Source organism: Mastomys coucha, unplaced genomic scaffold (assembly GCF_008632895.1).
Source record: "Mastomys coucha isolate ucsf_1 unplaced genomic scaffold, UCSF_Mcou_1 pScaffold9, whole genome shotgun sequence".
Lineage (NCBI taxonomy): Eukaryota > Metazoa > Chordata > Mammalia > Rodentia > Muridae > Mastomys > Mastomys coucha.
The window spans coordinates 65,091,048-65,118,557 of NW_022196915.1; the positions used below are offsets into that span (position 1 = coordinate 65,091,048).

General features: G+C 41.0%; 1 protein-coding gene and 1 non-coding gene across 11 annotated transcripts in view; one reads left to right on the forward strand and one right to left on the reverse strand.

Moving 5' to 3' along the window:
* Dgkh (diacylglycerol kinase eta) overlaps positions 1-27,510 on the reverse strand; it is a 159,490-nt gene that overhangs the window by 21,122 nt on the left and 110,858 nt on the right. For all 10 annotated transcript variants that reach the window (XM_031362511.1, XM_031362519.1, XM_031362510.1 and 7 more), the window contains 12 exons: positions 27,059-27,167; positions 26,808-26,947; positions 23,514-23,598; positions 20,168-20,253; positions 16,858-16,957; positions 14,112-14,385; positions 12,912-13,019; positions 8,519-8,650; positions 6,200-6,317; positions 4,745-4,855; positions 4,517-4,613; positions 632-739 (listed from right to left, as the gene is read on the reverse strand). In XM_031362511.1, coding sequence (XP_031218371.1) covers positions 632-739; positions 4,517-4,613; positions 4,745-4,855; positions 6,200-6,317; positions 8,519-8,650; positions 12,912-13,019; positions 14,112-14,385; positions 16,858-16,957; positions 20,168-20,253; positions 23,514-23,598; positions 26,808-26,947; positions 27,059-27,167 — 1,468 coding nt within the window. The remainder of the gene's footprint in view (positions 1-631; positions 740-4,516; positions 4,614-4,744; positions 4,856-6,199; positions 6,318-8,518; positions 8,651-12,911; positions 13,020-14,111; positions 14,386-16,857; positions 16,958-20,167; positions 20,254-23,513; positions 23,599-26,807; positions 26,948-27,058; positions 27,168-27,510) is intronic.
* On the forward strand, positions 13,618-13,738 carry LOC116085539. The gene has a single exon (XR_004116624.1). It is a non-coding gene; the product is annotated as a small nucleolar RNA SNORA40 (small nucleolar RNA).

A 27,510-nucleotide genomic window follows, 5' to 3' on the forward strand; every position in this document is an offset into this window, starting at 1 on the left:
GTACACACCTTTAATGGCAGCACTCTGGGAAACTAGAGTCTAGTCATAAGAGAAAATGTTGAAATAAGATGTTAGGATTTGTACTGGCTGGTTTTATGTGTCACCATGACAGAAGCTGGAGTTATCACAGAGAAAGGAACTTCAGTTGAGGAAGGGCCTCCATGAGATCCAGCTGTGGGGCATTTTCTCAATTAGTGATCAAGGGGGTAGGGCCCCTTGTGAGTGGTGCCATCCCTGGGCTGGAAGTCTTGGGTTCTATAGAAAGCAAGCTGAGCGAGCCAAGGGAAGCAAGCCAGTAAGGAACATCCCTCCATGGCCTCTGCATTAGCTCCTGCTTCCTGATCTGCTTGAGTCCTCGTCCTGACTTCTTTTGGTGATGAACAGCAACGTGGAAGTGTAAGCTGAAAAAACCCTTTCCTCCCCAACTTGCTTCTTGGTCATGATGTTTGTGCAGGAACAGAAACTCTGACTAAGACAGGATTCTACCTCACACCTTCCAAATATTGTAACACATTTATCATGTAAATACTAACATGCAATTAGTATTATAAGGCACACTTTTAAATCTAGGCATTCTGGGAATGTAATTACCACTGAGGACACACACTCCAGCTCCACTATTGCAACTTACATCATCCTCTTTGGTTCCGCCCCAGAAGTTGGTGCCTCCTGCGTAGCTAGGGATGTTCAACACTGCTATGCCTTGTAGACTGGGAAGAGGAATATACTGCCCATCACACTGCAAGGCAAAAAGCTTGGAGGTTAGAATGTCTATGGTCCCAACACTTTGAAGAGGATGCAAGAAGAGCAGTCAGTCATGAACATCCTCAGCTACAAAGCAAGTTCAAGGGCAGCCTGGCCTACATGAAACCCTGTCTCAATAAATAAAACACTTCGAGGTCAAAAAGGGCAACACTGTTGCTTCTGATCTATGGAGACAGGAAGGTGTCCATGGTGCGAGCTTTCTTGTAAATACACTCTTTCACATTATAAAAGGTGAGATACAATGTAATTTCTCCGAGGTGCTAGCTTGCTTGTAGATACACTCTTACATATTACAGAGTGAGTTCTAGGACAGCCAGGGCTACACAGAGAAGCCGTCTTGAAAAACAAAACAAAACAAAACAACAGACATGTAGACTATATCAAAGTCTAGATGTTTCATTTCATTTTTATTATCATTTGTCAGTCTGCATTTCTGCCATGCCGCTGGGGTGTCGGAACACTGCCAATAGACTGTTCAAGGGAGGTGAAATGCAGAGGAGCCAGACTGCATGTCTGTCTTACCGAGTGTATCCGGGAGCTGATTCTAACATCTATCATTCTCAATTATAAGACTTATCAGGGGTTTTTGATTCTGCTTCGACCTTGCCAGTTCTTCTGTCTAGTGGCACAGTTCCACTTGCCCCATAACAATTATTCATTTTAGTGTGCATGAGAACATGCATGTATGCACGTGTGTGCTGGCCAGAGGCTAACTTGCAGGAGCCATTTCTCCCCTCCTACCATGTTGGCCCCAGGAGCTGAACTCTGGTCATCCGGCTCAGCAGCAGGCATCTTTGTAGCCACTTCGAAGGCCTCTCATTTGTTTATCCCCACTTTGAAACATTGTATTTAGTAGGTACTTTGTTATTTAGTAGATACTTTAGTAGATACATTGTATTTAGTAGATTTTTATTTGATTGGTAATAACCAAATATGTCAGTCTAACAAAAAAAAAACTTAACTGATTTTTATACTATTATATCTACATAGCTTATTTAATGTATTAAAAACTTTACTAAAGTGATCCATAGTTTCAGCAGACTGTCAAAGGATACACACCCTCAGGGTCTTTTAAATCAAAGGAAAGAGTTCTAGGTAAGATGCCTTCTTTAAAATTTGGATCAGCAACAAAGACCCCTTCCAGTAGCAAAGGCCATTCAGCCACCCAGGCTGACAAGCAGTCTTTCTGCTTTCACTTTTATATCCAATGCTCTATAAACTATATGCGAGAGTCAACACTGCATTATAAAGCAGCCTTTGGTCAGGACATCGACTATGTGCTAAGTTAGCATTCTGAGCATGCATGAGGTTGGCAAACCCATAAGCTGTTTAGGTTATTCAATGGTTTATATATGCTTGGCCCAGGGAGTGGCACTATTAGGAGGTGTGGCCTTGTTGGAGTAGGTATGTCACTGTGGGCGTGGTCTTAAGACCCTCATCCTACCTGCCTGGAAGTCAGTCTTCCACTAGCTGCCTTCAGATGAAGCTGTAGAACTCTCAGCTCTGCCTGTACCATGTCTGTCTGTCTAGATGCTGCCATGCTCCCACCTTGATGATAATGGACTGAACCTCTGAACCTGTAAGCTAGCCCCAATTAAATGTTGTCCTTTATAAGACTTGTCTTGGTCATGGTTTCTGTTCACAGCAGTAAAACTCTAAGACAGGTTACAAGTATTAAATGGTTTTATATTTGTTTTGTTTGTGTGCTTTGTTTATTAAAGAAAGGATCATTCTATAGAGCCTTGGCTGGCCTGAAACTCCAGGTCTGAATGTGGGCAACTGCCCTACTTCCAAACCAGAAGAGCTAGGTAGGTTTACAAGCATGTGCCACCACACCTGGCTCTAAATATACTTTTTGAGTCTGCCCCTTCCAACCCCCAATTTATGATCAGATTCATCTGTAGGGAGCAGAGGAAGCACTGAGGGAGTAAAATTCTGAGAGACTGTGCATTGCTGACACAGACACAACCTCTTCAAGGACCTCGTAGCCTCAGGTTCTGAGGCATGGCAAAGCCTTCTGCAGGGGACCAAGGGCTAGTCTGGACAGTCTGTGCAGAGAATGTTTACCATAGCTTTCTGCCCCTTCTTGCCTGAAGCTGCACCCTTGCAGAGACAGCACCTACCAAGGTTAGCTAAGCCTGTGTCCTGATCCAGCTGTATGCCATAAATCCCACCTCCAGCTTTATCATTATGTAATAATCCCACCTCCCTGCGCAAGCCTATATGCTGCTAAGATCCTGGGATGCTCAGCTCCTGCAGCTCAGAGCCTGACACCCCGACCCCAGCTTTCAGTCTATGTATCTGTCTGTCATTTCTTCATTCCCTCATGCCCCAATCAAGTCTGCTCCTGGAGCCATGCTGCAACGTGACAGTCATCGTCATATGAGGAACATCTCCCCTATCAAATTATCATTTCCCAACCCACTTCTGTCTTGAGACGATGTTGGCTACTGTTACGCACTAAGGTTAACTGCAATAGTTACAACTAACTGTTCTTAAGGAGTGCGGCCACCTGGGGCCAGGGATCAAAAATAAAGGAACTCATACAATTCATACAAGGGCACCTACACTGCCTTGGGGTGCGGCTGTGGCAGAGAGTCTTGGCAAAAGGTGAACCTTCCTGATTTGTAGCCTTTCACTTCGTAGTTTGCATTGTAAGTTTACAAGCAACCATGAATCAAAGCAGCTGATCTTTAGGACATTTAGTTGATGGTTAGCCTACAACCCACTATTAAGATAATGCCAAGACAACAGTACTCAGTTTAGTTAGCTTGCCAGACCATTTAAGAGCTATAAATTCCTCTGTGTTAGTGATATGCATTAAATAAAAGTATCTGGTCATGAACAACAATATGAACTGACTAGTACCTTCAGAGCTCCCAGAGACTCAACCACCAACCAAGGAGTACACATGGCGGGACTGATTGCTCTGGCAGCATGTGTATAGTAGAGGATTGCAAAGTCGGTCATCAATGGGAGGAGAAGCCCTTGGCCCTGTGAAGGTTCTGTGCCCCAGTGTACGGGAATACCAGGGTTAATAAGTAGGAGAGGGTGGAGTGGCAAGCAGGGGGAGGGGGAGGCAACAGGGGTTTGTTCTTGTTGTTTTTTGTTTTTTGTTTTGGAGGGGAAACTGGGAAAGGAGAAGTCATATGACATGTAAATAAAGAAAATATCTAATAAAAAAAAAGAAAAAAGTATCTGGTCATAAAGGGCAGATAGAAAAGATATATCCTGGACAAAAGATAAAAGAAAATAAATTTATAGTAATTGATAGACTTCAAAGATTCCCAATCATCTTTTTCCTGCTATTGCAAGAGATTAAGTAAATTTTGTTAACCTAAAGTTTCTACTAAAAGTAGAAAAAAAAAAAAAGCCAAAATCTTATTTTTTAACTGACTTGTTAGAAATAATTGGATCAAAATAAATATGTATTTAAATTAAAATGGATGAGCTGCAAACACTATCTTCAAGGATGTTGTAAAAACATTGGGCATTGCAGAACTGGAACATCTGAGGGTAAAAATCCATTATTAAAGACACTGTCCTACTAAAGTACTTTCATGGCTCCACCCAGTGGCCCCAGCTTCAGGAACTGATGGGAATGGCCAGGTTATGCCTCTGGTTTCTAGGCAGAGTCGACACTACCTTTACAATATATTTAACCCCTAATTAAAAAAAATTAGGTCAACTTAGCTCTGCAAATTATCTCTGGAAGATAAACTCAGCTGTCTTTGCTTCCAGGTGAACTCACCTCAAGCTGAACCCTTTGTTCCAGATTCTTATATGATCTCTGTAACAACTCCCGAGTCCCAAGGACTCCATACCACATCAAGTTTTTAGTTCGGCTTCTGAAAAATAAATATTGTTGTGCAATCGTAGGAAATGTTATGTATTTACTCCTTAAATCAAAAGAGATAATAAATGAAATTAAAGTCAAATTGCCTTCATATAACAACATTATGGGTATTATTGAAATTACCTGCATTTTTCAGGGTGCTCCTCTCTCTTATTATTAAATTCTAATGAAATTTTTGCATCTAATCCAATCCCAAAGTAGTTGTTCATGACACATTTTTCAGAGTATCCATCTCTATGATAATAAAAAAAAGCACATAAAAGTCCACTTCAGATATATTACAGTACAGCTGATTCACACAGTTCCACTTACTACCCTTAGGTAGCCGTTCTTCCAGGAGAACTGGAAAACAGAAGCCATACCCTACAGACATCCTCTGGGCACAGGTGCAATAATTTTTGGTCTGAGGCAAAAGTAGAGCAAAGACAGTCATTATTTTTGTTTTCTACTAAATTTGGCAGCCTTAAGCCTCTTCTATGCCAGGGTCTGACTCCACAGACGGATGCCGGTATCTATGGGAGGGCCTTCCAGGCAGGGCCAATGCCCCTCTCTCTTTCCTAAGAGACTCTCTTCCATAGTGGACAAATTGTAAGGAAAGAAACTTCTGAACTCAATGCATTGTTATAACTATTGTCCACACTCATTTTCTTTTTATTTTAACAATTACTTTTTTAGGGGGTGGATGGGTACTGCACAGATGCCTGGCATATGTATGAACATCAGAAGACAATCTGCAGGAGTCAATTCTCCCCTTCAACCACAGGTAAAGGTGCTTGCCACTAAACTTGTTATGAGTTCAGTTCCCAGGACACACATGGTTGACAGAAAGAACCGACTCCTGCAAGTCGTCCTCTGACCATACCAGATATGTCATGGCATGTACACACACACATACACACACACACAAATATAAAATAAAAATTCCTAAAATAAAATATAATACTGTCCTTGAGAAATGCTACTACAAAAAGTAAGATTTTTTTTTTTTTTTTTAATAAAAGCACTTGTGAGTTAGGGAGATAGCTCAGCTCTAGGTTCACATGTGAGACTCTGTCTAGGCATAAAGTGGGAGACTGGCCTCCACCTATGTATGTGCACCCATACACATGTGGAGACACATACACACACATTCATAAAGCAAATTTTAAAATGAAAACAAAAGTAAATGTATCTCAAGCTTCCAAAAGTGGTTTTGGAGAGTCTAAAAAGAGATGCAGTCAATGTGGGTTAGAAGCTAGAAATAAGGAAACTGTGCAGCAGGATGCAGAAAGATGGCAGGGTTAGCAGACTGAAGGCAGAAAGGCAGGGGATGGCATGAGTACAGGTACAAACCGGTGCTAAGGTCACCCTTCAGGGCGAGGCACAGAGCTCTGCACCAGGGAGTGGCTGCGGAGCAGGTGAGAAAGGGCCCCGGCTCAGGGACAGACCATGATCAACATCCGAGCATCCTCACCACCCTTTTTTGCAGATAGACTCATACACTTTGGGACACATACAAAATGTTAGGATTTGAACAAAACAGAAACACAAACAAACAAACAAAAATGGAAGCCAAATAGCTACAAAAGTGTTCCTTACAGTGAATCTAGATCTGGGTCAATAAACGGCGTTGCACCAAAAGGATCGATGTTCGCCAGCAACATTTTGTTAATGATAGAACTCCCAGCAATGGACGCGGCAAGTCCTGCTCTCAAACCTGCCAGAAACATCAGCATCGCACGTTAAGAGGAAGCAGAGTCAGATGCGGTCCACTCAACCCGCCCTTCCCAAGCGGCTTGCTCCCAAAGCCTGCTTTTCAGTGACCACTCAGTATCCAAGGCTCAAAGGATGATACTTAGGGACGTGAACTGTTTCGATATTTCCAAATGTTCTGCATGTTGTAATAAAGAGAAAAACATGAAAAGGAATATGTGTGACATTTTCTCATTTACCATTCAGCAATTCTACAATTTTTAGCTTTCAGCATTTCACTTTCTGAATTAAACTCATTCAGTAAGTGTTTTGTTGTTGTTGATGCGATTTCAAGTAGAACTTTTTCCTTAATTGCATGGACAGAGTGCTCAGTTGCAGTGTACAGAAATATAATGATAAAGATGTAATTTCTACATACTGATCTTCTACTCTGTAGGCTTAGTGTCCTCAGTTATTAGCTTTTGTGGCTTAGCTCCTTTGTGTGCACAAATGAGCACATGTATACACATGTATGAAGCCCTTGGGGTTTTCCTTTTATTTATTTCCTTTTATTTATTTACCTTACAATCCAATATTACCCTTCCTCTCCTCCCAGTACCCCCTCATGAAAGTCCTCCTCTATTCTCTTTAGAAGGGGAAGCCCCACTTTGGGTGCTATATGCAAGAGAAATCTGGGAAGACACAGTTATACTTCCCTCCATTTCTGGTTTATTAAGACATTTCTTATGTAGTCCTGGCTGTCCTGGAGCTTGCTATGTGGACCAGGCTGGCCTCAAACTCAGAGATCTACCTGCCTCTGCCTCCTGAGTGCTGGGATTAAATACATACACTTAAAAAATCCACTTCTGGCTTTTTATTTCTTTTTCTTCTTGAATGGGATTTTTATTTTATGTGTTTTTGTGCATTTGCCTGTTTCCTCTGAATTGTGATTGGTTGGTCATTACGCACTTTATATTTCCATCAGTTTATATTTCTCTAAACTCCATAATGATGCCTCAAGACTTCATCCATTCCTGATGTCAGTGATTTGAATCTTCACTCTTTAACTTCTTGTTCATTTTCTCTACTATTTTTTTAATTCTCATATATTTATTTCTACTCTCACATGTATTCTTTGTTTCCTCGTTAGCTCCATTTAGTCAGCTCTTATCCTAGTCAATCAAGGTGAGTGCCAGGTGCTTGATGTGAGATGGATGGACATTTTCACAGCCAGCGTTTACAGCTCTACACTCCCCTCCAGGCAGGTTTCAGCTGCATCAGCTAAATTTTAGGATGGTACGTTTCTGTTTTCATATCAAAGTATTTTCTCTGTTTCTTTCTTTCTTTTTTTTTTCTTTATGTCCCTCCACGTTCCCATGCTTGTGTGCTGCACCCACCTCATCCCTCGCAGTCCACTGTGCTGAGCACAGAACTGTGAGCTTACTGAGAATGCTTTGTGACCTGACTGGCCTATGGCCTATCCTAGACAGTGTTCCACACACTCTTGGGAAGAGTGCATATCCTTCTGTGTCTGGGTGTCCTTTGGATGCTGGCTGGATCCTACTGTTTCATATGACTTCTGGGTACACACTATTTCCCTCACCATCTGTCTGGTTGATCTGTCACTACTGAAAGAGAGGAACAAACTCTCCAACCAGTGTTTGAATTAAAGACCATAGTTAAAGAGAAATTCCATGAGAAGGGTCTACATGGATTCCAACATGTTCTGAATGATGATGAAAGGAACTTTAAAACCTCTGTAGATTTAGGCAGCTCTGAGACACACCCATTTCCTCCAGCTCCTACCTAAACTTGTATCCGCTAATCCAAGGCAGACTCATTTTATCTAGGCTGAAACCAATACTAGCTAAAAATGCCTACAGAGAAAGCAGTGACTTAAAACCACAAGTAGATCGTGGGGATCCTTGGAGGTCACAGAAGAGATGGTCAGCTCCAATTCAGGTACAGACCCTGGACTCTGACCTAGAACCAACAAACTCACATTTCCTAGGGCAAGACCTAAATGTGAGTTTGAATCTGTCTTATACACTAGGCATGGAATAATCTAAAGATCTGGATTTCTACAACTAAGTTTGGCAACAATATTCTCTTAAAGGAACATTTATCACTAAGGACACCCTTCTGCAGTTCATGAATAAGAGAAATTGAAGTTACTCATTTTCACAGATATCTTAAAGCACGGACCACGTCACGCAACTACACTACCTGGGCAGATTATTCTAGTGTTGAGCACAGGGAGGTTTTCTTTGGTGGTGGCCACAGCTGGACCAGCGACAGAATCAGTTTGGGAATGGCCACGACTTGCCTGGGCATCAGGAGACTGAGATGTGGTTTTGGCTGTTGACAAAAGAATCCAGGTTAAAAATGGCAAATGAAACCAGTATAAAATTAAGCAACCCCCTCTAAACTCAAGACACACAGCAACAAGTAATTGCCGATTTAATCAGTGAGTGGAACTGAAGATGTTAGTTATATATCAATTATATTTACCTCCACTGTCACTTTACTTTCATTTTCTTGAGACATATGGAGAATATCTCCCAAGGGAGATATACTGATCTCTGGTTTTGAATAGATGCTACCAGAGCATAGATATCTACTGTCATTAAAAGTCAATAACAAGCTAATTTGAATGTGATCAACCCATACTTGATAAGTAGAAAATTTAAAGCCTGGTAACTGTTATGCTGCATACTACCCACACTGCCCATTAATCATGAATACTGGGTAAACGATCATATTTAAGTGACATGACTCCCAGCAGAACACGTGCACACACGTGAAGCAGGAGTTAACATAGTCTTCAGTTAATGGAGACACTTGGCTGGACTCAGATCTGGACATCAATCAGCCCCATCAGAAAAGCTTCCTGCAGTAGATGGGAATTAGCAGAGACCCACAACTAGACAATATACAAATAGTGAACAACTCTAGAGCATTCAGCTCTAAGTGAGATGTCTTTATCAAACTCCTCCCCAGAAAGCTCAGGGAGCTATGCAGAAGAGGTGGCAGAAAGATTCTAAGAGCCAGAGGTGGTGGATGGCTCCAAACCCTGTGTGCCAGACACGACAGGGCAGATACACACATGAACTCACAGAGGAGACATCACATACAAGACTTGCATAAGTTCAAATCAGACAAAATACCAGGATGAAGAAAGAAATGCAGATACTAAGTCCCGTCTCTAACCAAGAAGTTATTTGCAACTGATACCTTCTGGGACAGAGAAAATCAGTTTTCTCCTATGGAGTGTCACTGGGTATATCAAGCGCACTCCAGGATGGGCTCAAGGCCAGTACAAAACAGAACTTCATGTGTTTTTGTGTGTGGTATTCCGTTGTTTTATTTGTTTGTTTGTTTTGGTCTTTGTTTTCATTGGGAGAGAAGGAGGGAGGGATGTTCTTATTGCAGGGAGGGAGGGAAGAGATTATGAAGTTGGGTTGGTAGAGAGTTAGAGAGGAGCTGAGAAATTGGAGGAGGGAAAAGAATATGGTCAAAATACATTATTTGTAAAAATATTTTTAATAAAAAAATAAAATTGAAGAAAGATATCATTTATCTTCAAATAAAGCCAATGTACCTTCTTTGCCATCATTTATTTGAATGATGATATGCTCCAAATGGTTTTGTTATATTTTGGTAAAAGCTCCATATAGGTAAAATATTCAAGAAAATATCAAAAAGGAAGATTGAATTCTAAGACAAGGCAAGTTAGTGGAGGAAAAACAGTACCTTGAACTAATCTAGAGGCCAGTGATAGGTATTAAAAAGACAGTAGTCATTAAATTCAATTTAAAAGTACTCTGAAACTTAATTATCCTCACTCTCCCTTAGACTAATTACAAACGTAACTATATTAATCATGCATGTGTTTTCTCTGATCAAAAACAGTCCAGCTGCACAAAACAAACAGAAGAGTCACTTGTGTGTGACAGATGGGACTCCTGGAGCTAATTTCTAACACGAAGCAACTTTTGTTGTTTACCTCTGATAAAAAGCAGAAAGTGCAGAACTGACTAAGATCAATGCTCTGCTGCAGGGAATCAAATTAGTGCTTCATGAATCTTCCTAAGGAAGGCACCACTTTGAACACATTAATAGACTTATTTCTCATATCTTAGACATTGATTACATAATTTAATAATGACACAATACGGATGATCCAATAAAGATAATAGAAGGAACACTTCGATTGCCAATGATTTTCAATAAGTTGGATTATACGCGAAATTGGCATCAAATGTGGCAAAATTAAAGACTTTCCTAAATCTATGTTTATTTCTATATTTAGCACACTAACAGTATCTTTCCATTTCCTCTCTAAGCAATGGAAGTGTTGAGTCTATGAGAGTAAGGTAAGATGGACTAATGGCTGACTGGAGGCCATGGACAAAAGATTACACGTATGGAAGAGAACAGATGTAAGGACGCCATTGCTAACCCTACTATGGCCAGTAGCTTATATCACAAGCCTGATTACTAACTTCACAGATAAAATACACTGGAGATGACACAAGAATTTAACATGTGGAAATCTGATGGTCCAAATTAAAAAAAAAAAAAAGATGAAAGGTATAAAAATGAGGAAAAGCTATTGCAATTAAACTTGAAAACAAATTCAGTAATTTTGGGTTTTCACAACATCAAAATGTACTCAATGAGCAGCATGAATATCTATGTCATTACCTTACAGAAAACATCTAGAGTTTGTTCAAAACCTTTTAAGATAGACACGGATCAAATGGATGGAGCCAGAAGAATGAACAATTCAAAATCACCAAATTACAGACTACTGGAAGAAGCTAAGAAACACCAGATATGAAGGAAGGGATCAGATGTAGCAGGGACCTTTATACCATCATTTAAGGACTGCCAGAGGGAAGAAGGGGGTGATACAGGAATCAACTTGGAATTGGTGAAATGCCATCTGGGAAATTAACTCTTAAGCCAATCATAAAAACACCATACAAATGCCAGGAGTTATAACTGCCTACACTGTGACACATAAATCCCACTAATATCCTCCATTATGGGTTGAATTTTAAGGGAGAAAATGTAAATTTATGATAAAGAATAGTCTTCTAGCAGTTACAGCTAGACACTAGAGAGAATGTATTGAAACTGAATGTCCTGAAGCTTCAATGACCATCTGGAAATTGAATATAAGAATTTGCCTGCAGATACATATATATATATATATATATACATATATATATATATATATATGTATATATATATATATATATATATATATGTTGACTATCTGAACTTCACTGAACTTAATTTTTATTTTTCTTAAGAGCTTTTAATACAATCAAACAAATTTTCTCAAAGCAACAACAATAATAACAACAACAAAAATGATAGAGAACAACCATTTATGAAACCCTGCACAGCAGAAACCACTCGGGACGCTTTTGTATAATAAACTGGCCAACTTTCACTACAAACCAATTAAAATAGGATACTATCATCTTCATTTTTACTTAGGAAAACTACAGAAAAGCTTTAAAAAAAAAAAAAACAGTCCGGGGCTGGCGAGATGGCTCAGTGGGTAAGAGCATTGACTGCTCTTCCAAAGGTCATGAGTTCAGATCCCAGCAACCACGTGGTGGCTCACAACCACCCGTAATGAGATTGGATGCCCTCTTGTGGTGTGTCTGAAGACAGCTACAGTGAATTACTCCGGAGCAAGCAGGGACAGAGTGAGCGGAGCCGGCAGAAGGTCCTGAGTTCAATTCCCAGCAGCCACACACATCATAGCTCACGGCCATCTATACAGCTACAGTGTACTCATACACATAAAATAATAAAATAAATCTTTTAAAAAAAAACAGCCCAAGTTTGGAAACAAAATGTTAACAAATTTTAAGAAACAGTTCTGATGTATTATGCTGGCTTTTCATGAGTACATTATAATTACTTTCATACTATATCATATCATTAATATTTTAACTTCTGTCAGTCTTATTCAACAGTAATTGGAAACTTTCACTTATATTATGTGAAATGCTAAAAGGCCAAATTCATTTCCTATTGAAAGCCAAAAGGCAGGGAAACAGTTAAAAATCTTCAAGCAACAATATAGTAACTTCTAGGCAAAAAATAATTTGGTAGAGACAGAGTTGTAATTAGAAGTCTTTTGGTCTTAAGGCTTAGTTTAGCAATAAGCATTGGTCAGTCACCAAAATATAAGGGCCTTCTGAATCCTTCCGGAAAGGCCAAACTTGGTGCTGAAAAGGCCAACGACTTTACTGCAATCTCCCAAGGAATCTGAGAGCAACGTAAGGCTAAAGTTGGGAAGCTTGGGTATTTCTTCCAAGATATTTACTCATCTTTAGTCCCATAACACTTAGTTGTTGGTTTCTAGGTATCTCTTAGATCTCACAAGACATATAAGGATACTTGTCAACCTAACTCATTGGTTGCCATTATTATTTTAGTATTCATAAATAGCACAAACTGCCCAAAGGCCTTTAGAAAAATAGAAATTCAACAGTTCATTTCCAACTTAAAACTAAGTGCAAAGTTAGTTGTAACTGATGTCCAAATGATGTTATCACTGGTTTTCCAAATGGCGCCATCAATGATTCCTCACCTGATAATGACTCTTTGGTGTCGTCCTCTTTAGCTTCGTCTGCTTCTGTATCACAGTCACAGGATGAACTCACTGGCTCACAGGGCTGCACTGTCTGCTCGTCCATAACTTTAAGTAGTAAGAAGGGAAACAGACTTGTGTAAGTAGAAACAAAATGAATTCATATTAAGGTATGCTTAGGAAAGAAAAACTAAACCAACTACCAAAAGAAATTGTACATTTATAAAGCAACATTCTTTAGTAACAAAGTTGGGGGTGATGTCTGTGGATACTTAAGAGTCTAAAAAATTAAATTTGTTACAGTTACATATTTACTAGAATGAAAGTATAGAATATGAATTTAAATCAAAATACAAAGCCCGATTACAAGTTACACACCTGGAAGGGGATTCCCAACATTAGTCACATTTAAGTCCATTTTCATCTGGCACTAAAATTCTAAGAAGCATGTACATTATACTCATATCGAAGTTTAAACCTAGGGGCTGCAGACATGCCTCAGTGGCTGAGAGCACAGACAGCCCATGCTCACGTTTGGTGCTCAGCATCCACATGGGCAGCTCACAGTGCCCGTTACTGCCATCCTGGAGGCTCCAGTGCCTCCTGTGGCACCTTTTCTCCCACACACCCTCCCACACACAGACACTTATGCATGCACAGAAGCAAAAATTAAAAAGTAAATCTTTTTAAAATTCGAAGATTTATATACTTTTAAAAATTGTAATGATGTTAAGAAATCATCATTATCAGGTGCAAAAAATAAATCCTCTTTTGCAACCCAGAACTCACTGTTCGGTATGAGTTTTGATCATACAAGAAGGAATTTAAAAAAATAAATAAATCATTGTTATTATTTTATGTTCAGCAGCTACAAGACTCATTTTAAGAAATAAAGAGATGCCAGTAAAGTTAAAAGACTGAAAAATTTAGACTTGTTCTATAACTATTTTTCTACTTAAGTTGGGATGGAAATATTAAAACTTCATTTACTTCTGAAATCTTGGTGTACGCGCAATTATGACTCAGATCTTCACTACTGAACTTAGATACATCTAAGTACACGTTTCCCTTTAGTGAACGTATTGTCTTCTATCGTGCCATGAGCCTTGTTTGTAAATGGGCAGCAAATCTGAGCACTATGCACACTGGCTATGCTTGCAGCAGGGATGCTGCAGCCCCTCCAAATTTGTGAGTGTGTACCTTTTCCAGCTTCTTCAATGACTTGCCTCACTGCCTTCTTTAGACTGTTGGCCCGCAGCATTATTTCCCGGGGCCTCGAAGCTTTCTGGGAGGAGGGTTTCCCAATGTCATTCACGAGCTGGTCCTTGCTTTCACCCAAGGACTCTTCACTGGCAGACTCCAAGGTGTCCTCTTCAGGGATTGCAGGGCCGACCCCTGGGGGAACTCGACTGGCCTGATGGTCTGCATGCAGGGCTTGTAGCAGTTGTTCAAGCTTCTCATTTAGGACTGAGCACTGAGAAAACAAACAAAACATCAATGGTGGTGACAAGCAAATAAACAAGTATCAGCAAGGGTGAGGGAGAAGAAATTAAAACATAGTAGGTTGGCTGATGTATTTTTATGCAAGATAAATCTTTAACCATTGGGAATGAAAACATTTAAGTAGCTATAGTCTTTTATTCTGTAGATTTTTGTTTTAAATACATTTTAAACTTACTGAAGACAGAAAATGATCTTTAAGTGAGTGGGTCTTAATGTACAGAACTGCTTGCTATTAGCTGACTGATATAGATCTATGGCATAATGACTAAAAAACACTATGACTCTTGTGTCTACCTATTGACTCATACTTCAGAATGACTAAACGCTATCTCAGGACTGAAAATCTTCTTAGAACAATTTTTATGTCTATGGGAGTTTTGCCTGAATGCATGCATTGGTACCATGTGTGTGTGCCTGGTACCCACAGAAGCCAGAAGAGGGTCTCAGGTCACCTGCAACAGGTGCTGTGTGAGCCACCAAGTGGGTACTTGAAACCAAACCTGGGTCTTCTGCAAGAGCAGCAAGTGCTCATAACCCCTGAGGTATCTCTCCAGCCACCACAGATTCAAATGTTTACAACCTATGAGCTGTTTTTCTTCCTTAGAATGCAACTAACACTAAGTTGAAAGATACACAATATACAAAACACCATGATTTCCTTTAAAGTTATTGACGTAGGGCACCCTTTGAACATCATGAGTTGCAGGCATGGCTAAGCTGCAGCTCCGTGTTGCAAAGAACTGAACAGTGCTCCCTGGGGACTACTGGGCCCAAGAAAGATCATGAAGGAAAATGCTCAGGAATGAGAAGGGGTCTAGAAAGACCACGCTTTGTTTCTTTCTGCTTTTCTTGTTTTTTTCTACGGGAAAAGAAACCTTTGGGATCAAAACTGTTAATGCTACTGCCAATGGCTTCAGTCTCCACAGAATTCCTGGTCTACCTTCCCTCTATTTCTCTGTCTTTGATGAGAAGCCAAGCAAAGCCACAGGTGAAGGACTTCCAAGACAGAAGCGTGGCTAAGTGAGAGTCCCTGCCTCCTGAAACTCTCCACAGAGAAGGGAAATGAGCGAGACCTCAGACGTTTATTTCAGTGTCATCGGCAAAGGTTCGTAAGAAGGCTGCTGGTTTTTATGAGTTGTTTCTGTATTCTGCGACTTTGCCGGAGGTGTCATCATTTCTAAGAGCACTTTGGCAGAGTACTTAGTCTTATGGAAAGAATCACAACATCTACAAATGGGGACTCGGAATGGTCACGTTAACACCCCTTCCCCACCCCCAAGTCTCAGGGAAGGAACATGGCGGAAGAAGGGGCAGAGGACATGTTAGAACTGGAGGACAGGGTGGAGAGGTGAGGAATGGTGGCCTCCAGACACAGCAGGGCTGCTGCACACACAGACACACAGCGGCTGGATTACCCATACAAGACCTGCCTAAGACCAGCAGCTAAGGATTCCAGCACTGGGCAGGGGGAGGGTTCTGGAGGTCCCACCCCTAGGCTAAGGGGTTATGGACAGCTGGTGACTTCTGGGGGAGGGAGGACTGTGGCCATGGGCAGATTTCCCCACGCCCCAGTGGATGACCCCACACCTATGTCCACACTAGGGGCACTAACTGTGAGATAAAAATAATAATTATGCAAGGAAGACCTGAAATATGAATGAAGAAGCAATGGGGGTGGGGATCCTGTAGAGATGTGATGGGGTAGGGATCCCAAGAGAAGCTGGTGGGGGGAGAGAGCGGCAGATATGACCTACACAGTGTCTATGTCATAGACTAAAAATTTAAAGGAAAAATTTATTTCCACTTTCTTTTTCTTCTACTTAATCCCCTAGTACAGCCCGAGCCTCAGGGGCAGAAATCATTCCCAGTCCTTGAGTAAAAAGACCCTTACATGAACTTTAAAAGAAAAGATGCTGGCTTGTAAAGTCTATATGCTATTCTTACCTTAGCATCAGAAAGCTCATAAAGGAGGAAAAAATCTGTAAAGGTATGAAACAAAGGTCACGAAAGAAACAGAACTTTGAAGGAGACAAGGACTTGAGTCTAGAGAATGGAGAGACCCGTGCTGGGAGGGAACTGGGTCACCAATGCTTGTTTGACATGGAAAGTCAGGCCTCACCCAACAGGACCACGGGTCCCCTAGCATCCTCCCCTGGCAGGCTGACTGCATGTCCCTTTAATCACAGAGAAAGGGATCTGAGGTTTTTTTTGTTTTTGTTTTTTAAATGGCTTGCTGAATACTTCCAGCAATGCTGTTTTTGTGCATATTAAAGGATAACCATAAACTAGAAGCTATTTTTGTAAATCCTCATACCTAAATAAAAAATTGTTTTTTCACTTTAGATATTTTGGCAAGAGCACACCAAGGCAACCTTTACAACACAGCTCGGTGCTCATAATGTCAAAAAACGACTCGCAGGCCCTTGATGTGTGCCCCTCTTACTTTACTGGCCACGGCTTCGGCTACTACTGCATTTTCCAGTGTCCTGTCCTGGGCCTTCTCCACTTTGGCAACGAAGTCCTTCACGGTTTCACAGAGTATCCTTTGAGGGAGAGAAAATGCACCTTTGTAGTCTGTGTGCTCTGATGCACAGAGGCAGTCACGTAAATGTAAGGGTCCAAACTCTGAATGCCTGGGGTCATTTTTACATAAGATGGCACTTCCATCCATGGTAACATAGCTTAGATATATTTACGGCTTTTAAGTGAAAAATAGACACACAAGTAAGCCTCGCTTTCCATACTTATACTAAGGCTGTGCTGAACCATCCTCAAATGCTTAAAGAATCCCTAAAAAGAATACTTTCAGATCCCTTAAAAATAATGTAGTATCTGCCACAGTTTAGACACTTTTCATGTTGAACAGACACACAAGCTCTTCACTACCTCCAGGAACTATTGGGTCTCCTGATCTAGTCAGCAAATGGACATCTTGGTAGCTCACTGCTACCTGAAGAACAAAGGGGTTGCCTGTATGAGTTACCAACTAATCAGACACTTGAATTCAGTTATATTCTCTGTTAACCCATCCATTTTCCCCCTTAAGATAACCAATGCAATAATATACAAGCCTAACTCAATTTAGGTCTCATTAGTGTCAGCAATCTATGGCTGACTTGTTTGTTTCTTTTAATTACATTTGGCGTCTTTGCAAAAAGAAATGGACTAGAGAGAAAAATAATGTGAAACACATCTGCCTCTCAAACAGTTGTGTAAAAAATAGGTAGCATAATTATGGCATATGACTAGACTGGTTTTGGCAAAAAGTGTACGTTGATAGAAACATCTTGAAAGTAAAACATTTCTATCATTGATATAGTAAGAATATAAAGAAAAGGAGAAATATGTTCCACTAGTGTTTTTTTTCTATTGAGTTCATAACTGTCTCTGGTGAGTGAAGAATGGCATCCTCGATATGAATCCATATTATAAAATCAAACTATGTGACAGGCACAGAGTATGCACATATGCACCCGCTTACACTCCAGACCTTTGAACTGGTCATCTAGGTGCATTATTCCTAACCATTTTTGTTTTACTTGTTGCTTAGGGGTTAGATCTGCTGGCCATCTAGCCCTCAGCCTGCTCCCTGATACAGAGACAGAACCCGTGTCTCACGTGTGCTAAGTGAACACTCAGTCACTGAGCTACAGGCACAATCCTCTTGGAACTGGCTGACATTTCACATTCCAGTTTCTGTTCTCTATTTTTCTTTAAGGTCAAAAAAATAATATGTGTATCTGTGTGTGCCTGCATGTCATGTATGTGTGTGTACCACATTCAATCTAGTGTCTGAGGAGACACATACATATCAGACCTCCTGGGACTGGAGTTACTAATGGCTGTGAGCTTAGTTGCAGGAGCTGGGAGCCTCACTAAAGTCCTCTGCAGGAGCAAGCTCTTAAGTGCTGAGCTATCACTCCAGCCCCTTAATTTCTAATTTTTACAAGAATTAAGAGAGCCTAGCTTACCATTTATTAGACTCCTCCTTAGACTTCCAATGTAATCTTTCTTTTTAATGTATAATATACCTTTATAGAATTTCTTCACACATGATGTCAGTTTATCATAACTACACTTGTGCATGCTCTACCTGAAGATCCTCTGTGAAATTCCACTCCTGAGAGCAGACACTGCCTCTCTCACCAGCTTGTGCAACTCCAACCTAGAAGTCCACCTTGCCATTAATGTAACCGTTTGACCTACTTTCCTCCTGGGTGTGTGAAACTGTGCACATGACAGAGTGCTGACCACTGCTTGTGCTATTGACTATGAGGGATGGAGCTCTTCAGTCCATCAGTGTAGAAGGGAAAGGGGCAGCCAAGATTTCCTACCTCAGTTCCCCGATATCTCTGAGGTGCAGAGAGGCAGAGGGAACAGCCTGGCTCTGTGTACCTTGTGTCCACAGGGCTGATGTGTAAATTAGCAGAGTGCTTGATGCTCGAATTGTGGGAATAATGAGAAGTGTTCTGTGTTATGGTCCTGTGGTTCTGTGTTACAAAAGGAATATAGGATATTTATATTCTGGAGGAAAGAAATGATCTAAATAGTGAATTTAGAGTAGTAAAAGATGTACTTAAGATGGGCCAGGTGGTGTGGGTCTGGAATCTTATCTAGTTGATGCAGGAGGGTTCTAGGTTCAAAAACTGCCTGGTAACATTGAGTTCAAGGAGGTGTCCTATTAAGTTTTCTACACCCATACATTTGATTCACAGAGCAAGGCCAGCAAAGTCAAATGTCTGCGAAGGCCAAGGGAATAATAGGTGGGTGGAACCCAGGACCTCAGAGACAAGAATTGCGGAAGCCGGAGCAATCTCAACGCACATTTCTGTAAGCAACACAATTCATTAAGCAAACACAAATCAGCCAGTACCGCTCACCACTCTACTCTACCCATGTCTGCATCCAGCACAGGGGTCCTTGGCCAGTCTACCCATGTCTGCATCCAGCACAGTGGTCCTTGGCCAGTCTACCCATGTCTGCATCCAGCACAGTGGTCCTCGGCCTGAAGCCATTTCCCCCTTCCTATTGTTCAGTGTTGTCTCCTGTTACTGCATTTGTACTTCTGTTACAAGTAAACTTGTTTTATAAAGACGTTTTTGTGTTTCTTCTTCATTACAAATTAAGTATGTAATACACTGTAATAGCAATATGTTCACTATGCAGAATCTTAAAAAGCATTCCTTTGTTTATGAGTTGAAATTTCAGCTAGCTCCCGCTAGCTGACCTTCTTGCTATGCAAGTATAAGATGCTTCAAAAGCAAATTTGAAATTCTACATTTGGGATAACATCATGAAGCTTTGGCTCCATATTTGGAATTAACTAAAATCTGATGATTTTGAAATAAACAATAATTATGGATTTTAAACAGGCCAAGAGATGCCATTTTGAAGAATCTCACCATTTTCCTTTTGGTGATATAAACAGTTGCTAAATAAAAAAAATATGTGTACAGGAAATAATAAATTATAATGAGATAGGATTTCCATGTTGTAATTAATCATTGATAATTTGCAAATAGACATTTAAATTCTAAACACTTTTTGTACTTTTATGGCAAAAATGTTTCAAAATAAGCAGCAATATGTACTCTCTGAATAGACTCCATGCAGATGCTTATGTGACCAAAACTCCAGGTCAAGTTATTATCTAAGAAGAATCACCAGAAACGGTGTCGCCACCGTCAGGAAATACTTTCCTCACGTGCTCTCATGTAACTAAGTACCTGCTTCACTTGGGCCCCACCACTCACTTGGCAGACGATATGACCACCGCATGCTCATCAGAATTGACGATTTTCGTAAGGTGATTTGCAACGGAGTCTTCATAAATTGCCATCTGGAAAAGAAAAGCCTGCACTGTAGGACTGCTGTTGGTGTCTATACGACCCAGTTACAACTGCTTCAGAAATGCACCATTCTTGACACTTGGGAATCAGGGCAAAGGCTGTCATGAAAAACCAGTGTGTGTAGGGGGGTATCATTACGCAAAACGAAAATTTCCCTGACTCCCATTTTCAGAACCTGGAGTACTTTATCTGTTTAGAAAATCCAATTAATGCTCCACTGTGTTTTTTAAAATTATGTGTAAGTGAATTATGTATGAATATAGCATGACTAAAATTAGTATTATTCAAAATAAGTACACTAAGAGCCAGAGTAGCACCTACAGAACATGGGAAGAACACTAGAGATGCAGGTGGGATAGCCCAGTGATTGACACTCAGCTTCCTCATGCACCTGCAGAATGCAAACTGAAAGAAACCACACACAAAATGGCTAAAATGCAAACAGCGGCACGTGGAACCTGCCAACTGGCACAGATGATGAGAATATAAATCTCTCCTACATAAAAGCCGGCAGGTCCTAGGAAGCTGCTGGACAGTGTCTGTTAGACCTGAACATAGGCCAACACTAGAGGACCAAGAAACCCAAGATCCACAAACACATCCAAAGAAACGGACATGTGTGCCCCAAAAGACATGGGCGAGGTGGGATGTTCACGCAGTGTCCAATGCAATGTCTTTGTTCCATGGAAACACTACAGGACACTGGGAATGAGCCCCAACTATGTCACAGCACAGAAGAATCTGGCAAGCTTGACACTGGGTCAAAGGACCCAAAGCAAAAAAAGCATGCAAGATGATCTCCATTTTATATTCTACTTTTCTATTTTCCTCAGCCAGAGTCTAGGCTGTTAGTGAGGAGTGGTTGTCTGTGAGAAATGTCGGGGGGTGCTTACAAGGGTGGGAGAGGGGCTTGTCAGGCACATGATGCTGTCTTGTGATCTGGGTGTCCATTGCATAGGTTTGTCCAGTTTATAAAAATGTCCCGAGCTATACATCTAAGATATGCATGTTCTTCTGTCTCTATACTACACCTCAGTCACAAAAGCCTTTTAAAAGTGCAATTGCATAACCAAACAATCTGGTACATAACCATAAAATTAAACAAGTATATTAATTAAATAAATAAATATCTCTTAGCCCAGTGGTTCTCAGCCTTCCTAGTGTGGCAAAATTAGAAAGTTTAACACAGTTCCTCATGCTAGATGACCCCCCAACCACAAAGTTACTGTGTTGTTACATCATTACTGTAATTTAGCTATTGTTATGAATCATAATGTAAATATTTGATTTGCGGGATATCTGACCCAATGGGGTCACAACCCACAGGCTGGGAACTGCTGTCTTAAGACAGTGAAACACATGACATTGCCCAATGTCCTGTATCTCCTCTTCTACTGGACTCAAACCTTAACATCCTATCAAAAGAACACACCTTCATGATATATAAAAACATGCACACTATTTAACAGCCTCATGTACAGAGTCTCTGTCAAATGTTTCCTTCATATGCATTCCATGTCATAAACTCAGGATTTTCCAATAGAAGTGATGGCCCCATTCAAGCCGGTCTCCAGCATTTGTTCGCTTTGCTAGCGCTTCTTGTCACCCTGAGCATATGACTGGAGTTTCATTAACTATTCTCCTCCACAATGCCATTCTGACTGGCATCTTCCCAAAGAATCTCATTTTAAATTTATGGTCAAGTTCATCAGTGGCTAATTTTCAATGTCTACCTCACCTCCTTCCAGTGCAGACCATGCCCGGAAAAGGAATTTCACCAGAGTAACTACGGGTCTTCCATGTTACACAATATCACACTGCCCGACTAACCTCTTGGTTTAAATACAAGAATCTCTATCTTTAAATATCAGGACAATGGAAATGTATCTTTGAAAAATGCAAAGTAGGCAATATTCTTCAGCAGTCAGCTTATTCTCTTCACTGCAGGGTGGGTAATATATGGCATGGGCCCTGATGCTATAAAGGAATACATTCATTAATGTCATTGATTAACTTATTAATTACTGCCATCCCATTAATGCTGCTTGAAGCTCATGTTTATTTGCTCATTAAGGATAATCAGATAAAAAATATACCTCTTTCTGAGGAAGAAGATAATATTTATGTCCAAGAGCAGAATTTATAGATGACACATTTTAATCTACTACAGTGTCACTTAGCAGGGTTATGACTTCTCCTCCTCATTCTGGGGAAAAAATGAGTAACTAATGAAAAGTGCTACTGAGAAGCCTGGCCTCCAGAGAGATAGGCACTGTAGGCATATTCACATAGAATTAGATAACTGAGAGTTTTGCTGGAAATTAAACAGTAAATTCTTAACCTCTACAGTTAAGAATCTTAGGCGACAAGGCTGAATATTATTTCTATTTTCCATTTCATACCATTCTACTACTTTTTCATGTTTTGGAGCTTTTTAAATATTTTTCCTATCTGAAAAATACACTTATCTTCTCTAAGAATGCCCCTGTCTTAGCTTTGACAAGATAATAATTTTCCCAATGGAAAACAAAGATTTCAGCTCCAAAGAGGTGAATTTTCCTAGTGAGAAAAACATGCTGTGGTAGATCAAAGGGCCGTAATGAGTCAGAGCTAATCTCCCAGAAGCCAGATTGTTTTAAGTTTCCACTGCTCTGAGGTTTAAACATGTCTGAAAAATTTTAGACACTTGTAGTCAGCAGCAGAGATAGAGGGAAGTGAGCAGCGTTCCTTCCCTTGCTTGCTCAGGATCGATGGGCTTAATGTGGGTCTGCTGTCCCTTCCGAGAGCAGGCAAATGGGAAGAGAGAAAAACTGCATGATCTTCCAGCCAGGAGTGCTGGACCATGAGAGGGAGGGTTTTATCAGAGCTGGGCAGACACCTAATAACCGAGCAGGTGCTCGTGACCAGTGCAGAAGATAAGTGAGCCCCCAACAGAAGATGCTATCTGCTGGCCTCCTGGGTCATGAGAACGGGACAATGCATGTCTGATGCTGTATATATGTCGGCTCCATTAAATCCTCAGGTCACCAGGACCCAGGTTACAGACAAAGTGGTAAGGTTCAGGAAGGTCAGTGACGTAGGGTTCATAGTCACAGAGGGACTCGAACTTTGATCCTCAGGATTCTTTGCTCTGGGAGAGGAGCCTGGAGGCAGGCAGCAACACCGTGAAACACACGTGCCACCACTGCCATCTCCCCCGCCCCCAAGATAGACCATTTCCAATGGTCAGTTGATTAAAGATCAGTCTTACGTAAAATTCCTCAGTCGCTTCCGCAGGTTCAGGAAGTAGAGACGCTTTTGCTGGCAACTTGAGTTCATAGGTCATTATACTCCACCTGATGGGAGAAAATCCTTTGGTCTAAAACTTAAATCTTTAAGTTAAAACTTTAAATCTTAATAAGCTATCCCCACGCCACATACATACATACATACATACAAAATTTATGGCATATAGTTTTATTCTATCTTAAATGGAGTATGGGACAGAGACAAATTGTGATAATCTCATAAAACATTGGATTCATAGTTTATGATTCCCACATTCTACCATTCTCTCTCCAGTTAGAAACATCCAAACACTCCAGCACCAGGCCACGGCAGCAGATGCTGGTCACCCTATGTCTTTCTACTCCAGATGAAATGCACCAGCCCTACTGCTTGCTGGGTACGTGACTTTGATGGTGTCAAGAATAGAGAGGAGAAGGTTAGCTTATTTGGGGGACTGTAGTGACGGCAACACAAAATGAGTACCACAGAACGCCGGGCGAACAGCCAGAGTTCTTTCTACTCCCCCTGTCTCTAGAAGCCCATGCCTGATCTTCGTAAAATAGTCATAACGATGCTGTTACGAACAGTGTACCGCCGGGCGGTGGTGGCGCATAGGCTCACCTGTCTTTCACAAACTGTAAAGCCACAAATAAAACAAAATGATTCTAATAAAAGACCATCACCTTTTCTCTGCTGCTTTTTGGCACGCCGGTGGATGTCCAGGAGTCTGACCACAGGGGTGCTATTTCTCAGCTAACCACCTGGGGGAGTATATGTCTAGAAAGCATTTCCTAGGACAGCCCTTTAAATCTGCCTCAAAAAGAAGCATTTAAAATACTGTCTTGAGGCTGGTAAGAAGGTTCATGAGTTAAAGGTGCTTACCACTAAGCCTGAGAGACTAAATTAGAACTCTTAAGAACCACAAGGTTCAAGGAGAGAACTGAGACTCAAAAGACCTCCATGTGTTCAATGTGACAAATGCAGGAAAACGCATATGTATATATATATACATATATATGCGTATATATGTGTGTGTGTATATATACATATATGTGTGTATATCTCTATCTCTATATCTCTATCTCTATCTCTATCTCTATATCTATATCTATATCTATATCTATATATGTCTTAGTAAATACTCCGTGTTGTTAGGGAACCAGAGCACTGAACCATTTAGGAAACTACTTTCAGATGTGTTCTCCCCCACCTCAAAGCTGATTTTATTTCATTCAAACCCTTCCTTCCCCTCTGCTTTACGAAGGTAAAAACTTCCAGATACTACGTGTTTACAATCTACAACTGCTGTTTTTGCGTACATAAATACTGTGAAGTAACCACGACACCTGAGATAGTTAACTTATCCATCACCAGTTTCTTTTCTTTCCTGTTTCTGTATGTGTAGATAGGACATGTGTGTGCGTACGTGGGTGCGCATGAGCTCGTGCTCGCATGTTCAAGTATGTATGCGCCACCACAGCCTGTGTGTAGCCAGAGATCTGGGGACAACTTGATGTGTTTGTCCTCTTTTTCCACCTTGTTTAAGACTAGGTCTCCTTGTTCGCACCTTATGTGCCAGGAGAGCTAGCCGGGGATTTCTGGGGACTCTTCTGCTCCCTCCTTCCATTTTGCCAGAGGGTGCACTGTATTACAGACGCTGCTGTGCTCTGCTCTGAATGGGCTCTGGGGAACCAAATTCAGACTTGCACAGCACATGCGCCGAGCCACGCCCCCGGCCCCACCCCTTTCTATTTTCCCTCTCATCTAGCTTTCTTTTTAACCTTGGAGATTCTGATTCTACCACCGGCCCAAATTATGAAGCATTATGGCTAAACGAGTGTCCCCTCATGCCGCTTTGGACGCATACAGGCTAAGGTTCTGCCATCCAGGTCTAGTCTTCAGTAAGTTGTCAGCCGAGGAATCGAGCATTTCGTTACAGCGTGATAGACAAGGTTACCACACTGAGGCTACTGCTCATCTGGGGATAATTACATTTTTGACTGGTGGCTCCCTGATGCGATTTTGTTTTCAGGAAGAGTTCCACAGATGGCTAATCCTATCAAAGTTGTTTTGATTCATGCGAGCTCAAGTCTGTAATGATATTTTGATATCTGACTCATATTCTTGGGGGTGGGGTAATTAAGGCTTACTGAAACTTGTTGTTCCCTTAACCCAAATTCTAAATGCCTTCTCCACATTAGGCTACAAACACTGTGAGCTCTGTTTTATACATGGCCTTTCAAAATGGGGTTGGGGGGGGAGGGGAGGGGAGGGGAAGGGATGGAGGACAGTGTAAACAGTGACAGATCCTTCATCTTCGTGAGTGTTCCTAATAATTCCCTGTCTCTGGGACAGAATTCATATTCTCTCTGTCTTTGTCTCTCCCTTTCTCTCTGTCTGTCTGCCTATCTATCTGTCTGTCTGTTTCCCTGTCTCTTTCTTCCTACCCCACCCTCCACCCCCCATCAAGGCAAGCATTCTTCTACCTTTGAGCTATATCCCTGGCCTGGGCAGGACTCCCTTATCATTTTACCATCTAATTATTGGGGGAATTAGCTAATGAGAGGCCTCTCCAGCAAACTGAAAATGACACTGCTTTTCTTAGATGATGGGTCTTATCAATCCATTATCAGAAGCTCTCGTTACAAAGTTAACTATCAGCTTTCCGATCTGAACAGTGATTAAAAGTAGTTGGTATTCCTAGGCATGGTGGTACACTCCTATAATACTAGCACTCAGAGACAATAAGACAGGAGATCTCAAGTTTGAGGTCAGTCTGAGTTACATAGGGAAACCCTATCCCCAAACCACAATAAAACAAAAATTAGTAACTTCACAGACATCTACATTTAAATAAGGAATTCACTGGAACCATTTCTTCAGGCTTTTGCCATCCATCCATCCATCTATCATTCATCCATCCATCGTCTATCCATCCATCCATCATCTATCCATCCATCCATCATCTATCCATCCATCCATCATCTATCCATTTATCCATCATCCATCCAACCATCATCCATCCATCCATCATCCATCCATCCATCCATCCATCCATCCATCCATCCATCATCCATCCATTCATCCATCCATCAATCCCTCATCCATCCATCCATCCAATCATTCAAAGGCATCTTTTATTGAGTGTCTATTTCGTGCAAACTCTATTCAGGATCTCGAAGATTAATGAACAAGACCAGGAATCTTGGACTTACAGTTACTAAAATTGAAAAGATCAATCTCAGGTTTACATTTTCAGAAGGAAAACTTCTTTTACCTGTCCAACATTTTGGTACTGGCTCTTTCCAGCTTCTCTAGTATCTGAGGAAGTTGGGTGTCGTCATCATACGAACCTCCCCAGCCAAGAACTCGAGCAAGGTCATTGCCTGTACCCAAGGGTAGCACCCCAAGCTGGCACTGCAAAAGAAGGTAATGATGACACTTTCGGGGAAGTTGGGGAACAAGATTTCAAGGCTAGCTTAAGCTACACAGCAAGAACCCATCTCAAACACTCCAGTGTGTACTTGCCTGTTTATGCAAGTTCAGTTTATCAATCTCTGACAAAACCCAGCCTACACTTCCATCTCCTCCACAGACAAGGATCCGGAAGTTGTCAAACTTTTGAAACAATCTCAAGCTGAAAGTAAAACATTCATTTTTAGTGTTAAGTACATAAAAAGCACTTTCTCCAATTACTGTTCACTTTATATTCATATCTACATCCATATTAAATATGAGTTCATATGTAAAAATTAACCTGAGTGCCATAGTTAAGAAAACTTTTGAATAAAAAAAAAATTATGTGCAGAAATGGGATGAATTGGAAGAAAGGGGGAATGAAAATCGAGAAGAGCAAAAGTGGAGCAGAGCCAGGAATGAGAACTGAAGGCCAAGCAGGAAGTGGTGTGTGGCTTTCCCATCACAGGACGAACAAGGGAGAAGCAACTTAGAAGTGTGGGGTGTTAGCATTTTGTCTAAGC